Source organism: Pteropus medius, unplaced genomic scaffold (genome assembly GCF_902729225.1).
Source record: "Pteropus medius unplaced genomic scaffold, Ma_sr-lr_union100, whole genome shotgun sequence".
Taxonomy (NCBI): Eukaryota; Metazoa; Chordata; class Mammalia; order Chiroptera; family Pteropodidae; genus Pteropus; species Pteropus medius.
In genome coordinates, this window is record NW_024354502.1 from 12,209,617 (window position 1) to 12,228,707 (window position 19,091).

Consider the following 19,091-nt stretch of genomic DNA (forward strand, 5'->3'; position numbering starts at 1 on the left):
AGCATATAAAAGGTGAAATGAAGTTTTTAATTTTAACTATACTTTTTACATTAATTTAAAGTATAATTTTTAAATCTAGAAACATGAACATAGTTAAAATATTAACTTACACATTTCAGATACTGAAATAAGTTTGAATGGTTTTAAATTTTTAATAGATTTTTTAAAAGGAGTATGGTAACTGATTTTTCAGTATCATCATTGAGGAAAGGAAAGAAGAAAAATCTAGAGTAGGAGTGATTTGGCATAAAAATATTTTCAATATAGATTTAGACATAAATCTTTCCTTAAAAAATTAATAAAATTTTGAATATATATTTGTTTATAATGGAGCAGGTATAATATATTCTTAAAAATGAAGATAATAAAAGTGATAAATTACATGCTAGCGATTACCAAATGCTAACTGTATATGAAGCTTGTCATACATTTCCTCATTTGATCTTTCTAGCAGTCCAGTAGGTGATTGAAGCTTAGAGAGATTAAGTTGCTCAAGATTGTACAGCTAATGTTAGAATGAGGCTAGTCACACTCAGCTGATTCGACTCCAGAGCCAGAGGAATCAGATCCACTTAAATGACTAAAGGCAGTTCTAGTCACCTTTGAGTTTCTGTTTATCTCTGTCTTCAGGGATTCAGTTGGGTCACTATGGACAGAGAGCAAGTTCATGGGGGGAAAAAAGCAATTGTGTTCTGTAATCAACTTGTACTGGTTTCTTTTATAGAAGAATCACAGAATTGTGCAAAGTAGGTGTAAAGTAACTAGTTACCTACCAAAATAAAAATGTTTTCAACTCAATAATTAAACTAAAGTTGATGTCCTTTAGAAGTTCAGAAGAACATCGTTATAATGCATTTGCTGAGAGACAAGGCTAACATTACCTCATAACTTGGATTTTTTTGGAATGCTAACTACCAGCTTTGCTTGGTATAAAAGGATATATATATTATAATAAAGGGTAATAAACAAATATATCCTCTGAACCCTTAAAAAATCTTAAGTTAGTACACCATAAAAATCACATGCAAACTTCAAAATTAAGTGTACTATTAGTTTGTGCATAGAATATTGAAGTCCATATGAAATTCTAAACATTTATTTTAGGAGACCTTTATAACATTTACCCCTTTGACTTTTACCAGCTCTTTTTGTTCTTACCTATATTTAGGGAGTAATCTAAAATGATCCCCAAGATCTGTCTCCCTAGAGATAGTTGGGCGCAATAAAATGAAAGAGAAACGTGGGAGAAATATTTTTACTAAAAAATTCTTGGAAAACACTTGACTAATACATAATTTCAGTGATAACCTATTGCATGTATAGTAGTTAACTTACTTAGATTTACTATAGTGTTTATTATGTGATCATTAATCTACTTTTTCAATTGTTATTTCAGGAACAACAATACCCCATCTTTTGAATAGTACATCTAACAATTTATATCTAAATTTTCAATCAGACATCAGTGTTTCTGCTGCAGGTTTTCACCTTGAATACACAGGTAAATATAACATCACATGCTATTCAGAAAAGTTAAGAACAAGTTTATATTAATTTTTAAATATTACTTTTCTGATTATAAAAATTAAATGAACTTTGTCAAAAGAGAACATTCAGCTTATTATTTTTAAAAATATTTTGATGTATTCCTTCAATTTGATTATAAAACTATACGTATAAAGTTCTAATGGTTTTCATCAGAATTTGCATGTACTTTCTTTTCTTTTTTTAATTGTAAGAACACAACATGAAATCTATCCTCTTAATATTTTAAGTTCACAAAACAGAAATGTTAACTATAGACACAATGTTATATAGCAGATCTCTAGAACTTACTCATCTTGCATTACTTAAACTTTATACTCGTTGAACAGCAACTTCCCACTTCTTCCTTCTCCCAGCCCCTGGAACCAATATGCTACTCTCTATAAGTTTGACTATTTCAGATACTTCATATTTGGGGTATCATGTAGTATTTGTCCTTCTGTGTCTGGCTTATTTCACTTTTCATTGAGTCGACCAGGTTCATCCATGTTATCACATATGGCAGGATTTTCTTCTCTTTTTTAAGACCGAATAATATTACATCGTATGTACATACCATGTTCTCTTTATTCATTCATCGGTGGACGTTTAGGTTGTTTCTGTATCTTCGTTATTGTGAATAATAAACTTGGGAGAGCAGATATCTTTTTGAGATTCTGATTTCAATTCTTTTGGAACTATATCCAGAAGTGGGATTGCTCAATAATATGGTAGAGTTATTTTTAATTTATTGGAGAGACCTCCTTTGTGTCTCTCATAGTGGTAGCACTATTTTACATCCTCACCAACACTTATTTTTTTCTTATACAAATAAGAGCATTTTATGGTTAACTAAAGTAGTGCAAATTATAACAAAAAGTCCAGTTTTTAGCATTGATGCACCAAATAACGTAGCATGAAAATTCTTAAAGCAAATCATTAAAAAACCTAGAAGTAAACAGAAATTCATTATAAAATTTTCCAAAATTGATACAGTAGAGGCAGAAATTCTAAATAGACCAATTATCATAAGAGTAATATAGAAAATATTATTTAAAAGTACCCTACACAAAACCATAGTAGGCCAAATGGCTTCACACAGAAATATTACCAAACCTTTAAAGATTAAGTAATCCTAATGCTATTGAAATTATTCCATCTGCTTTTTGTGGAGTATACAATGAGTTTGTGGAGTATACAATGAGTTTTGTGGAGTATACAATGAGTCTCTGTAGAAAACTACAAACTAAACTCTTTCATGAGTATGATGCAAATATTTTATTTTTTCTAGTTCATTGAAATTTGATTGACATATGATCTATTGCAAAATAATTACCACAATAGGGATAGTTCAAACCTCCATTACCTCACATAATTACCATTTTGTTTTTGTGTGGTGAGAATATTTAAGTTCTAGTCTCTTAGCAACTTTCAAGTGTATGATACAATATTGTTAACTGTAGTTACTATGCTATACATTGGATCTCCCAAAACTTACTAATTCTGTAACTGGAACTTTGTATGCTTTGACACACACTGCCCCATTTCTCCCGATCCCCAGTAGAATGGCAACCACCATTCTACTATGGTTTCTATGAGTTCACCTTTTTGATTACACATATAAATGAGATCATACAGTGTTTGTTTTTCTGACTAACTTATTCACTTAGCATAACATCCTCAAAGTCCGTTCACGTTGTTGCAAATGTCAGGATTTCCTTCTTTTCCATGGCTTGAATAATATTTCATTTTATGTCTATATGTCACACCTTCTTTATTCATTCATCTATAGATGAACACTTAGGTTATTTCATAATCTTGTCTGTAGTGAATAATGCTGTAATGAACGTAGAGTGTAGATATTTGAGATCCTGATTTCATTTCCTTTGGATATATACCCAGAAGTGGTACTTCTGGATAATATGGTAGTTCTAGTTTTAATTTTTTGAGGTTGCTCCATACTGTTTTTCATAGTGACTTCACCAATTTACAATCTCATCAACAGTGCATGAGAGTTTCCTCTTTGCTGCATCCTTACAAACACTTGTTATTTCTCATCATTTTAATGATAGTCATTCTAATAGGTTTGAGGTGTCATCTCATTGAGCTTTTGATGTACTGATTGGCCATTTGTGTGTCTTCTTTGAAAAAAATGTCTTTTAGATCCTCTGCCCATTTTTTTAAATTAGATTATTTTCTATTGAGTTATATGAGTTCCTTATATGTTTTTGGATATTGATTCCTTATCAGGTAGATAATTTGCAGATATTTTTCCCATTATGTAGGTTGCCTTTTAATTTTGTTGTTTATTACCATTGCTGTGAAGCTTTTTTATTTGATGTAGTGCTACTTATTTATTTTGCTTTTTTTGCTTGTGTTTTTGGTGTCATATGAAAAAAATTGATGCCAAAACCAACATTTAAGGAGCTTTTATCCTATGTTTTCTTCTAGGACTTTTACAATACCAGGTCTCATGTTAATCCATTTCCAATTAATTTTTATACGTGGCGTAAGATAGGGATTCAATTTCTTTCTTCTGCATATAATTATCCAGTTTTCCCAGCACCATTTACTGAAGAGACTATTCTTCTCCCCTTGGTTCCTTTGTCAGATGCAGTTGACTATATATGCAATGGTTTATTACTGGGCTCTTGATTCTGTTACATTGATCTAAGTGTCTATTTTTATGCTAGTACCACACTGTTTTGATTACTATAGCCCTGCTAGTGTAGTTTGAAATCTGAAAGAATGATGCCTCCAGTTTTATTCTTCTTTCTTGATATTGCTTTGGGTATTTGGGGTCTTTCATAGTTCTATGTGAATTTTAGGGTTTTTTCTGTGAAAAATGTCATTGGAATTTTGATAGGGATTACATTGAATATATAGTTGGCTTTGGTAGTATAGACATTTTAACAATGTTAATCCTTCCAATCCATGAATACAAAATATGTTTATACTTATTAATGTCTTCTACAGTTTATTTCATCAAACTCTTATAGTTTTCAGTGTACAAATTTTTTATCTTCATGCTTACAGTAGTCTCATTATTTTTTATGCTATTGTAAATGAAATTGTTTCATTTTTTCACATATTTTGTTGTTAATGTGTAATAACACAACTAATTTCTGTATGTTGATTTTTTTATCCTGCAACTTTATGACATTTGTTTATAATTCTAACTTTTTTTGATAGAATTTTTAGGATTTTCTATAAATAAGACCATATCTGCCAATGAAGACAATTTTATTTGCCTTTCTTTTGGATGTTTTTTTCTTTTTCTTGCCTCATGCTCTGGGTAGGATTTCTGCCACTATTTTGAATAGGAGTCATGTGACCCTTAGGCTTCCTTTAGAGGAAAAGCTTTCAACCTTTCACCATTGCATGTGTTAGCTGTGAGTTTTTCACATATGGCCTTTGTTATATTGAGACAAATTTCTTCTATACCCATTTTGTTGAGTTTTTATTATGAAAGAATGTTGTATTTTTTCATATGCTTTTTTTGCATCTATTGAGATCATATGATTTTTATCTTTCATTCCATTAATGCGATATGTCACATTTAGTGATTTGCACATGTCGAACCATCCTTGCATATCACGACTTGATGATGGTATATGATCCTTCTAATGTGCTGTTGAGCTTGATTTGCTAGTATTTTATTGTTGGTTTTTGCATCTATATTCATTAGACATAATGTTCTGTAGTTTGTTTTTTCTTGTAATATCTTTGACTATGGTATGAGGGAAGTGCTGGCCTCGTAAAATGAATTTGGAGTGGTTTTCACTTTAATATTTTGAAAGAGTTTGAAAAGGATCAAGGTCAATTCTTTAATGTTTGGTAGAATTGACCCATGTAGCCATCTATTCCTTACTTTTCTTTGCTGGGAGGTTTTTAATTATTGACTTAATCTTCTTACTCATTATTGGTCTATCCAGATATCCTATTTCTTCGTGATTCAGTCTTGATAGGTTGTATGTTTTTAGGAGTTTATCTTTTTTCTAGGCTATCTAACTTGTTGGTATATAATTGTTCATAGTAGTCTCTTGTGATCCTTTTTATTTTTGTGGTATCAGTTGTAATGTCTTCTCTTTCATTATAAGTATTTTTAAATTGTGAAAAAAGGAACAGGATCCTGTAGAAATTTTAAAACTGAAATGGGAGTAAGTTGCTTTTCTTGTTGGCATAGAAAATATATATTTATCTCTCAACTTCCTGAAAAACTTTTAGATTCAAAAAAAGTTTACATACTCAAATTAAATACATATATGAGTGTATATCTTGCTATGTGAAATCATCACAAGTGTAATTGGGTGATTATTGGGTAATTTGGGGCTTACTTACTTTCTCTCTAGAATGTAAGCTTTGGGAAAACAGGATCCGCCAATAGTACAGGACCATATCCATTTAAGATATCCTTTTGTCTCTTGTACTGAGTTCAGTCCCCAGATCATATTAGATATTCTAAATGTGTTTGTTGGCTCAATAATGAATGAGTGACACAACGTTTAGAAATACAAGATAACTATGTAAAAAAATATGTAATATTGGAATATGTCATTAACATCAGGATACCTATACTGATGCTGGTGTTCAAAAAGCATTTAGCACCTTGCTCTGTAGAGATTTGGAATTATGTTGGCTTCTGCTTCCTGAAGATATCCATCCCACTGGGTATTATTTTCTCAACATCATTTTATTTAGGCTACTCAATCCATCACTGTAGCATCATTACCTATACTGGAAGTTCTGATAGAAAAGAAACTCCTTTGGAGAGGGAGAAACAGAGGCTACAATGAAAGTTATGTACTAAATCAATACTGATTAATTGATTTTTGACAATATTTTTTGTTTTATACTGAAGTTTACTTTCTAGCTATTGCTAACTTCAGATATAACTATATCATTGTAATGTTAGTAGATTTCAAATCAATGAAAGAAGACTTATTCTTTCTTTCTTCATTCAACCAATAAATATTTTGAAACACCTACTCGGTCAGGCATTATGCTCAACATGGGAAATTCAAGGATAAATATGTCACAGTATCTTTTTTTTTTTTTTATGAGATCACAGTCTAGTAGAAGAGACAGAGAGATAAAGAAATAATAGAGTGCTATGAATACAGGAATAGAGATATTTATGGTAGAGTGCACAAAAGTAATAAGTAATCAGTTCCATTTAGGAAGTTCAAGAAATACTTCAAACCCGAAATGACACTGGCTGAGTCTTAACAAACAAGCTGGAATTTTAGTTAGGCAAAAAAGAATGGACATTTTCAGCATGAAAACTTCAGGCTCAGGCAGTGCTATGATATATGTCATGTTAGGAGAATTACAACTAGTTCAGTAGGGCTGAACTAAGATGTAAGGTAGCACCAGAAACTAAGGCTGCTTATATAGGTAGGGCAACTCTTGAAAGTTACAGGATATCATTATTTGAAATTTAATTTTATTATAGTTTCAAAAGCAGAATATGCTTTGATAGCTACTTATAACACAATTAAATTATCATAATTACAAAAGAATTAAATAAACTTTTTAAAAGTCTCTCTTATTCAACTTTTGCATTTAGAAAATGTTTTCTTAGATGTCAAAAAGAGCCTTTATTTGTATAAGATAAATAAGATCATTAAAATTTAATGGGATTATTTATTCAATTATCTATAATATTTTAAACTGTTCTTTTGGTTAGACACTCTTAAATATGTTCAATAAATGAAGGAAATTGAGCTATATCCTAGAAAACAAATAGTAGGTATTAATCTACGTAGTAGCTTGTCTCTTAGACAAAGAATTTAGAGTTTGACTGCTCTTCTTAAGGAAAAGCAATAACTAGTGGATTTAAATCTCACAATTTTTGGTCTTGAAAACCAACATCTTTGGATCTTTGTCAGAACAGGCATACTAGAAATATAATTTAAGCATCTTTAGTCATGATCTTTAATTTAGAAAGTGCAACTAAATACCTGACTATGAGATCACAGTCTAGTAGAAGAGACCGAAAGATAAAACAATAATACAATGCTATGAATTCAGGAATAGAGATATTATGATAGAGTGCACAAAAATACTCAAGGAAAGTCTGATTAGAACTGAAAAGAGATTGGAAGATGAATGAGATAAGTCTGTTCCAATCAAGTTTAACTTTATTATATAAAATGTGTTTTGTCCCCTATATTTGTGATTATTTATCCAACTATGTCACAGCTAGTCATCACAGAATGCTAATATTTTCTAAATTAGTTATCTGAATTGAACCCGACAATGTAGGAAGGAACTCACCATTGCTAATGAATGAGCATAAGAACAAATGATGTATCAGATGTATCTTGTTTGCAGTTATTTTAAATAGTAAGACTAATAACTCTCTTAAAGGTCTAGAGGCTACTCCCAGGGAATGGCATTTAATTTGTTGGCTTTGAATTCACATGATCTCGAGTAAATATTTACAAAATGATGCTTTGCATTCAAACCGATCCCCAGATATTTCATAAGAATTATTCGATATCTGTTAACTCAAGAGAAAAACAAATAAAAAATTAGGCACCATATTTAGATAATCAAGGGCAATGTGAACTGTATTTTTTAAAAACCAGAAGGTAGAATATCATCAGAAAATGATAAGATAATCACCAAATTTTTTAAACATCGTGTTGAGGGACCTTAACTAAAACATCAAAACATTTGCTGAATGTTTCCTTTTAGTTGGAACAAAATTCTAAAAAACTTTCTGGATTAAAGTCAATATAATTAAAAAATACCCAATCTCTACAGTATTACACAAATCTTGTAAAGTTATATGAAAACATTATTATAACTTAACAGAAGTTAAAATATCTTCTCTTTGGAGAAATTAAATAAATGCTTTACTAAATATTTACCTTAGTATTTCAATAATATTTCAGTTATATGTGCTGTTTTTAAAGAAAGTGAATAAATTTAAATTAAAATAGTAACTATGAATAAAAATTAAGTATAGAGAAGTAGATGAGAAAAAGAGGGTTACAGAGTATGGAAATAGAAGGGCAAGTAGGACAGAGAGACAGATAGAAGAGAGAAAAGGAAAAATGATACATTTAGTGGACAGTGGTGAAATCAGTGCCATAGGTTGCTTAATGTTCCTTTAATTAATTTAAAAAGATTTTGGAATATTCTTATTTTCAAATCTGTTGTTTAATAAGAAAAATTAAGTGTAAGAGAATGGGGGATGTTGAACAAGGAAATTTTAAATAAGCTTTACAGAATTAAAATAACTAATAACTTCTGCTCTAATTTTAAGGACAAATTTATTAAGCTAGCTACGGTAGCATTTTTTGGCTACTTTGTTAACAACAGATTGAAAAGCAGTTACAGTGCATTCTGTAGACCAAATGCTGCTAGAGCAGCTGTGGTTTTGGTACAGGTTCCAGCATTGCAAACTCACAGGCTGTCTGATCATTCAGTGCCCACTTGAGTATATTATTTCAAGAAACTCCAGAGAATATACTCAAGTATAGTGGCTATTTGTAAATCATCTTATTTGTGGATAGGGCACCTTAATTTCTGTCCAGTTTCAAAATGATAATCTTTCTTTATAAGAGAAACATCTATTTTGTGGTAATGCAAGAATCTGTTCACTTGTGAAATCAGGTTGTATTAATTAGACATAAACATTTTAAAGAACTTCCTTAAATATTCAGAAGCCACCAAAATTACTAGTCAAGATGTGCGAACACAATAGCCTCTATAGGAGAAAATTGTATTTTTAATGAATATAAAGAAGAATTAAAAGAAAAAAATTTTAATCTACGTTTTCATTCGAAGGAAAAGTAAAATGCTTAAGCAGTTGGGTACTAGGGAAAATATTGTGTGTGTGTGTATGTGTGTGTGTGTGTGTGTGTTGTGTGTGTGTGTGTGTTTGTTAAACAAGGTAGTTCTATTAACTTTTCTCCATTGAGAGGGCATCCATTTCAATTGTATTTTTTGGTATTTTATTTGTAACAGTCTCTAAGATAAAAGTTCTGCCCATAAGGAAGGAATAGCATAGGGAAGGAATCATAGTGAGCAAATAAGTCTCATAATCACACTTCAACAACAGATTCAGAAGATATTAAGATTTGCTATGAAAAGGACAAATTTAATTTTTTAAACTAAGAAAGTAGACTCTTTCTATATTCCTAAAAAAATATTTTCAGTAATAAACATTTCAGGAAACATGGCAGGTATCCTTCTGTCTTAGGAAATTTGCCTGAGATTCCTTCCAGCGAGTATTTTCCCCATCTTGTACTGACTCAGGAGGTTTTCAGGGAAATAAAAGCAACAGTCCCCCCCTCCAATAATCCGATGGCACAGTTACAGATATGCTTTGATTTCTATTTACTTAAAAAGTAAATGCTAATAAATAAGCTAATCTTTACCTATATTGCTCTTTTCCTCCATTAACTTAAAATCATGAAATTTTAACTTTGGAATGCCAGACTATGATATGCCACATAAATCTGATATTTCTTCTTCCCAATGTATTCTTCACATGCATTGGTCTCATTAATACTTCTAGAGGTCCATTTTGATCATTTCATATTGTTTTCCTATTGCCTTTTAAAGAAAAAGCAAAAATTCATTTTCCCCCATATTTTTCCATTTCCATGTTGCTTCCCAAATATAAGAACAACCTAGTTGTTTATTCATCAGATATTTATTTATTGAGTACCTACTAAATGCTAGCTTGGGTACAATGCTATAAATCTGCATAAGATCTAGCCCTAAAAACCTTCAGACTTAATTGGAAGTAAGGACATGCAAACAAATGATTGCAAAATTACATGTAAACACCTTTAGGTGTTATTTATGTAAATCAGTATTTCTCCAATAATTGTTGGTTATAATTGTTTTGACTTCTTGTTAAAAATCTAGCTGCCAAGACCCCACCCCAGAAGGTCAAGTTAGTTTTCCTGAGATTCAGTCAAGCATTTGCACTTTCTTCAGCTTCCCAAAATTACTCTCACAATGACTAAAATGTAAGGACATCTTGTGTAATTTAGGTGACTCAAATAAAGTAGTGATAAATCTCTTAGGGGTTACTGGTGGTGGAGCCAGTAAAGTCTCCACAAAGGACAACTAGAAGTCCTTTTGGCATATAAGAAAGTCTAGATACGGAAAGAGCTTGGTAGTTTGAAGGAACTTCCTGGAATGTAGGTGGACTCAAGAGCATTTATTCTGGAATCAGATTTAGGTTTACTCAGTTTTGGATTTTTGAAAGGCCCTTTTATTTTGTATAGAGGATAATGCATTGCAAGAAGAGAATAGGCCCAAGGAAAGGAGTTGGGAAGCTCACTGAGGAATTCTGAAGGTGGTTATTGTGGTCACGTAAATGAAATGTCAACAGATTCAGGAGATAACAGGTGAAGATGAAAAGATTTATGGCCTGTTAGATGTTGGAGATTGGAGAGAGAGGAGAATAGAAGATGGTTCTTAGGTTTCTGGTCTTCCGTTTTGGTTTTTAAATTATATCACTTTTTTTTTTTTTTTAATATATGATCATAGACTTATTTTATTCCACTGGAGAGCTGACCTTTCATTTCTTTAGACATTTTCTTTGATTTTAGATCTTAGATAGTGAATTAAATAAATCAAAATCAACATAAGCTCTTTCCTTTATCTGTAAAGTGGGATCTAGAAACCAAAGTGTTTTCTATTTTAACTAATGATAATGCCAGTTAGGTTTTATATGCTTTCAAGAGTGAAACTTGGGGAGCATTTGAAATCTTGCTCCCTGGCACATGTCATCAGTTGGCTCAAATAAACTGACAAAAATACAAAAAAAAAAGGGAGTGAAACTTGTATAGCAGGTGCATATGGTGCTACTTGCAAAGTAAGAAAAATGACAAATGGATACATTTATTATGTGCATATATTTTTAATATTTATAGTCATGCTACTCAAACTGTGCTCTCTTGAGATTATAGTTGTTCCACAAATACAGTGATTCAGGGCAATTTTTCTAAATTACAGACACATAAAGTAAATTAATAAATATAAATTTGGAAATTTACTTCAATTTTTCCTGAAACTTTGATGTTTTCTACTAACTTTATACTAACAGAGTCAAACAAATTATCTAATATATAAATATGTAGACAATAGTAACATAAAGATTAAGAAAAAAAGTCAATTTTCCTTTCTGATAATAACAAAAGAGATTGAATGTTAATAGAAAAAAGGCAGGCAAGAATGGAAGAAGACATATTTTCCTAGTAAACTTGGGAGACACAAGGATAAAAAGCAAATATACCAGAGTTTAGAGGATACATTTTTCTCTACTCAATAAAGAGAAGCTGAAACATTAGTTAAGATAGTCTGATTAATATATTTGCTATTTTCTGACATGAGTTATCAAAAGTTGACAAGAAGCTGCATCTTTAGGTTGGGAATGTGTGCCGGTTTAGTAGTCACGTGAACAGATGTAGCTGTTCTGAGTTAATATATTTTTTCCAACATTTTTCTTATGTAAATATAAAATGTTTCCCACCCCTGATCTACAAGAGCACTGGAAGGTGAGAATCAGCTTTTAAATTGACAATTTATATTGTTTTGTTTTGTATTGTTTTTAAACACATATGATTTTGGTTGTAATTTTATGTCTTACATAAATATATTTGTTGTAGGGAAAATGTCCCTAGTGCATGGACTTCCATTAAATATATCAATTGTTAGCAGGCTTTCACAAAGAGAAGTTGTAATTTCTAGTTGCTCTGCTTCTTGAATTCTGGTAGAGCCTCATCATTAACAGTTTTGGAATGACTGTTTGATTGTAATATGCATATGTGATTTCCTTGACATTTGCAAAAATTTTTTGAGGCATACATTTGTCCTAGGTTGGAAAATCCTAGAACAGTATCTATAAATCAATGAACAGTTCTGAGGTTCAAACTTATAAAACATACATGTTTTAAAATGGGAAACAACATGCAGTAATGGTGTTTGCAAATTTAGGGGTACGCAAAGATCTCAGGACATAATCTCTGAGGAAATCAAAGGCACATGTTATCCTAATGAATACATTTTTCTCTCCTCTCACACCTGAAAGCAGTTGTGATATCTGCCACTTGTAATTCTGCTGTACATACTGGGAAATCTCAGGTGGTTTAAGAAACCACTTTTTATCCCATGCAATAGTTGGAGGACTTATCTAAATACTCGAAAGCATAAAAATAGTTATAAAATAGTAAGCTCCCTGAAATGTACCATTTAACTTATAAATAACAAAAGATTCAATTCAGCACAATAGTTATTTTACTATTTTCCATCCTTGAGCATTACACTTAAAAGATAATGCATTATGTCTTAATGAGTTTCTAATCACTAAAAATGGTTTCCCCCCTTGAGATAATTAGATAATTGATTATTTGAGGAAAATAGTGATTTTAAGATTAATTATATTTTTCTTAAACTATTTTTCTTGTTCTAACTAGTTTATACACATCATCTTATAAAATACTAATTGTAGACACACCTCCCGCTGAAATTAAATTATTAATATTTGTCATTTCTAATTTCAATTGCCATTAACTTGGAATATTTTACATACAAATAAATGTAATTTATCCTTATAAACACAGTTTACTCCTTAACCCTATAAGGCCATTACAGTTTTATTATAGTTTGTTTCTTCTTTTATTTTTATCAAAGTTTATTTCCTGATCATCTCATTGACTTTTCACCTCTCTATGCTGTTAACTTAGAGATGGTTTCAGCCTAAGTTTCTGAATTCTGGAAAAATTGTGTTTTTATATTCTTAAACTTTCTCTAGTTTTATCCTGATGTAATAACACTGCTCCTGGTCTCCTGGGTTTTCTCACAGTAAAGCCAATAACATTTTAGCTATACACAGAAGCTTTTCATTTTGAGTCAATCACAGTACTCAACATATTTAAGTTCTTGGCACTATTTTATATAAATCTTTATTTTTTAAAAATATTCCTAGAGTGTTTATGTGAAACCTATTAATATTAAACATACAAGAACATACTCTCATGACAACAGAAAAAAGTACCCTTTATTTAGAGTGCAAAATGACAACCTTACTTTCATGTTTAAAATATTATGTTAATTAACATTTGTTGAGAACCTACTCTGTTCCTGGCACTATTCTAAATATTATACATGTATTGTTCTTTAAGCATCACAATATCCTTACAAAGTTGGTATTTCGCACCTCATTTATAAGTGAGGGAACTGAGTCATAGAAATCATCTTACACTTTACAAAATAAAGTAAGAAACTAGATCAGCCAGGATGCACACAGAGGTTATGTCCTTAATAACTCTGAATTTTCTTGCTAGTACCTGCAGAAGAAAAATTATAACTCCCTGCATTAGCTCAGATTAATAAGACTGTTCAAAACTTATATCCTGCCCATGTTTTCAGCTTCATTTTTTGCTGTCTTTCCTAAAATACTACATTATGTTTTCAGGAAAAACACTCTTCCTCTTTTCTGTAAAAGAAGGAAAAATTTACTTAAAACTTTATTCATTTATCATGACATTTTGTCTGCCAGGACATCACACCCACTTACCCTTTATTATCATAAATTGGTAAAATATATCATTTGTTAGTACTCACATAGGTTATTCCCTATGAAATGATTATTTAAACAAAGCATAGCCTTAATTTATCGTGAGTGTTCTACTATACTGTAACCATCTGTTAAACTAACCCCCTCTCTTGCTCAAAAAAGGGTTCTTTAGAGAATGGTTGTTCACACTGCTAATTGATATTAGCATTTCCATTATCTAACATGATACAGAGTATACAATAGGTGCTTGGTAATTGCTTATTTAATGAACGAATGGTACCTACGTGTCACACTTCATTTAACATTTTACCATTTAATTTAACATTCTGCAGGCTACAATTTCATAAGTAGTATCTATTATTGAATATTCAATTAGTCCCAGTAATGTTAAATTAAATGTTAATTAAGGTAATCATAGGTAAAGTCAGAAAAAATTAAGGATCAAGGTAAATATGAATGAAGCTTATACTATAACTTGTTCCTAAACCACTGCTGCTGCCCATCAGTGATCATTAAATGTTAGAATTATTCCATCTAAAAAAACTTATCCACATGCATTCATTCAGGTTACATATTACATAATAGGTATTTCACATATATTTGTTTAGTAGATTGATTAATTAGTTCCAAGGTATATTTATCAGAAAAAAAGTCTACATTCTTACTTTTGCTGTTTTCTTTAAGTTCTCAGACTAGTAGACCAACTCATATTGAATTCACATTTTGATTATCAACTTCTACATGATTCTCAAACTGTTATTATGACAAATGTAGAATGACAAATTATAACTTTAGTATATTAAAAAAATCCTCAAATATAGCATTAACATAGAAATAATAGTTCTTTTGTTTCTATTATTTAGAGACAAATTTAAATTAAAGACATGTAATATATTTAAAATAACAAGATCTTCACTCACACTAAATACAACCTTTAGTGAAAAGGCATATGATTCAATTAACTGTTCCTTTTTCACATGGATGCAAATCTAATATTTCTGGTCCTTTAGGTCTTCATTTTCTATAAATTTACACATGGGTTGTCATGTAAAATTCATGAAGAAAACTCCTTCATTTGAAACAATGTTACTGGAAGTCTTAGCAGTAATTAAGCTTTCTTCTCCAACCTGTGTTCCTCTCTCAGTGCATTAAGACTCCTTAAAATCATTGTGAAATACTAGGAAGTAACATGTATATAAGTACATAATTAGAATTAATCGATATAAATGATATGATTAACAACATTTTATACTCCAGATTGAATGACTTGTGAACAGAATTGGAAATAATATTTGGTTATAAATAAATGTTACAAATATGAACTGAGGTTTTAATGTTTTCAGCCAGGGTAACTACCTACAGTAATTTGGCAGCAGACATACTCTGTAGTTTTTGATATGGATTTGTCCTTGGATTTATTTCTGTTCATTTTTGACTACAATGGCAGATTAATTGATCCAATTCCCATTAAAAAAAAAAAAATTCACCCAGAGAGCATCTTTGATTGCTTAGGACATAAATTTACACACTCAGGAAGCAGAAAATGACCCAATATTTTGATTGCCTTGGATAAATTAAACAGGAGAAAATCCTTTGCAACATTTTCACAAAAATTATTTTTCCTTGTTGATTCCTACACATATCCTATTGGTTTTGTCACTTACAAAGAAGTGAAAAATAATTCTTAAAGAAGACATTTAAAAATTACTATTAAATCATTCAGATTTACTTGTGTAAAAAAAGTGACTGTAAAGTAGGAACTGCAAGATTTTAAAATGTTTCTGTTTTATTTTCTTTAGTGCACATAAGATAATCGGCTGCAGAAAAAATGAGGGAGGCCGTTAACATGTTACTTCTCTCGCTTATTTGATTACCTTACCACCTTACTTTCTTCCCTGAAATATTCATATTTAACAGATTAGCTGGTCCAACTCAATTTCTCCTAGAAAAATAGAAGAGGATATGTTCTTATTCTCTTAAATTCTCTGCTAGTACTAAGTCACCCAATAGTTAAGTGATTTTATTATTTACAAAAATTCATGTTTATCATAAGAATTTTGGAAATGCAGAAAAAATAAGAAAAGATACACAAATCACCAAAAATTTCATAATCAAGAATAACTACTGTTAATATTTAGCATATTCCTTTTGCTCATTTTTCTCTGTGATTATATATATATATATATATGAATTTTAGACTTACAAAATTGCTATTATGTAATTTATGAGAGTTTTGTATCACATTTTTAAGTTAACCTTTCATAAATATTTTGCTATGACCTCATACATTATGTAACAACGTTGCTTAAAAATTAGACTCTCAGTATCTTGGCATCACTAAACCATAGTTTTATTTATCCTCCCAGAGGAGGAAATGGTCACTTCTGGTTATTAATAGTTTTCTGTGTATATGACCATGAATGGAAAAATTGGTAGAAATAAAAGAGAAATGAATGTGTACAAAATTTGGCCTTCTCAGTGAGAATGACTGCGAGAATGACCTTAATGGCGATGAAAAACGAATGCACTGCTTAGTACTCCCAAGAAACTCAGATTGTACCAAAGAGATCTGAAGTCATAGTGACAAGACATATATATTTATAACATAGCTCACTTTTTTTTTTTTGTATTCAGTAATTCCTGAAAAGAGCTCTGTGAAATCAGAAGAATGTAATATGTAAGAAGCAATAATGGTTAAATGAGATTAAAACAAATGTAAGACAATTTCTGTCTCTTCTTGGATCTCAAGATATAGTTGGGGAAGAGAGAATTTAACCCTTAAAATTTTAAAAGTAGGTCACAGTTTAATGGTACCTTATCTTTCCTAGGTCCATAAATTCAAGATTACAAAAAAAAAAAACCCACACTCAAGAAATATGACGCATGATATATTTTTAGAGACCTAGCTAATTAAGTGGGCACTGAAGTTCCAGTCCAGAGACTCCCTAATCTCTTTCATGATTGCCTCAAAGCATTTCTAAATGACCAGTTTGCTCTCTTCACTGCTTTACTTTCTGATCGAATCATAACTCTATCAAGTTAACTGCTGTTGTTATTTTCATATCCTTAAATTTCACCTAATTTGGCATGATTTTTAGCTACTCTGACCATTTATTGTATTATCAGAGAAAGTATCTTCCATTTGCAGAGATAGAAATTTATATTATTTAAAGAAGTAATTAAGATATGAATTCACTTTCTTTTTTATACTTTTTTTCATCCAAAAAACCAATCTTTATTGAGTGCTTCCTTAAGATGTGCTCTGAGCTGCTCTGATGGTGCTTCCATTCTCAAAGAGGAGACAAATATCGAATAACTAATTACATAATTATTTATTAATTATTACTTTATGTTAAGTGTCACAAAGGAAATGTAGATAGAGGTTGACGCTATGAGAGTATCTATCAGAGAGAAATAACATGGTGAAGGAACGAAAGAATATATGAGGCATTGTCATACTTTAGGATTTATTTTAATGTTTTCTATGAAATGAACATATAATTATTTTGGAGTGGTGACTATCTTTCATTCAGTGAAATATGCATTAGATTAGCTTTAAAATGTGAATTAAAATTTAAAAATAAACATTGGCTTTATTGAAGATAACAAGTTTTTAATAATGTAATAAATTTACATTTAAAAAAATGTTTGGCCAAAACAAACAAAACTAATTTTGTATGCTTCTGTTCTTTTATGTTGAAAAATAAATTCTTAATATAAAAATAACGGAAGTGTTTTGAATATATCATTATCTCCCTCTCAGACATATCCAATTTCAAGTGTTACATAATACTTTCCAGGTCTCAGTAAGATACATGTTTTTCTCCTTTTTTGATTATAGTATATTTGGAGATCAAATCTTACTTATAATTACATTTTTTAAATTTTACATGTAGTAAATACATTGAAATATATCTCATAAGTTAAGTATTCCATTCTGTAGGAAGAAGGAAGGAACCAGGTGATATCGATGAAATAACTATTCTTTTAGTCATTTTACTAAGAATGTTTTACAAATATAATTCATTTTATTCTTACCATGACTTTTAAAATTATTTTTATTTAGGGTTTTATTAAGAATTTTTATTTTTGTTTTATAATAGAAGACATTTAGGCTCGGAGTTAAAAAAGAATTTAAGTATAATTACTCAGCTATTTAATGGTTAGTTCCATGAAAATTCAAAGAAATAGTTTTATGGGGAAGTTCCAAAGCATATTGCTCTTAACATGTACAGTTAAATCTTGTTCACAGACCATTCTTAATGCCTCAGTGTAAAACTAGTTTTAATGACCCAGATATTCAATTTTGGTAATTTAATATGCATAATTTGAGCACTTACCATTTGAAAGTTACTTACGTTATTACTAAATGTTCTTAGCAATTGGTTTGGATTCCTGCCCTGAGCCACAAACTCCTAGCAGTGGAATTAAAATTGGAGACAGATACATGGTTGGTGATGTGGTATCTTTTCAGTGTGATCAAGGCTATTCTCTTCAGGTAAATCTATTTTAAAACCGATGTTATGGTGCTTTCAGAATATTTTAACACACCAATGATTTTAAACCACAACTTGTAAAACAATTTTGATCTTGGGCTTCATAGTTTAACCTGTTGTCAAAAGATATTTAATTTGTCAGTAAAACATATGCATGAGAGAAATTGCTAAAATGAACTAAATTTGTTTTGTTTGCAAGTAATCAAAAATGATTTTTGAATCAAAATTAATTCTTCACGTTTTTCTCTGTTCACATAGGATGTGACAACTGATCTTCTGAATCTTTAGAATTGAAAATAAAAATGAAGTGCTACTTAAAGCATTAAATGAAACTTCCATTATAATAAACTTCCCAAATTAATGAGTCAACTACAAATATATTTTGCTAAAAAATGTATTTGCAATGTATATTCTGACTTTTTTGTATTTATATTGATCCTCTATTAGTTTTTTTGGAGGGTCTCAAAATTATGGTCTTGTAAAAATTTTTCTAGAAGATATACTTGTTAAGAAATTAAGAA

At 30.3% G+C, this 19,091-nt stretch overlaps 1 protein-coding gene across 1 annotated transcript in view; it reads left to right on the top strand.

Annotated features, from left to right (window-relative positions):
• CSMD3 (CUB and Sushi multiple domains 3) overlaps positions 1-19,091 on the top strand; it is a 1,005,898-nt gene that overhangs the window by 872,949 nt on the left and 113,858 nt on the right. Inside the window, exons 38-39 of the mRNA XM_039853604.1 lie at positions 1,397-1,501; positions 18,454-18,572. Coding sequence (XP_039709538.1) covers positions 1,397-1,501; positions 18,454-18,572 — 224 coding nt within the window. The remainder of the gene's footprint in view (positions 1-1,396; positions 1,502-18,453; positions 18,573-19,091) is intronic.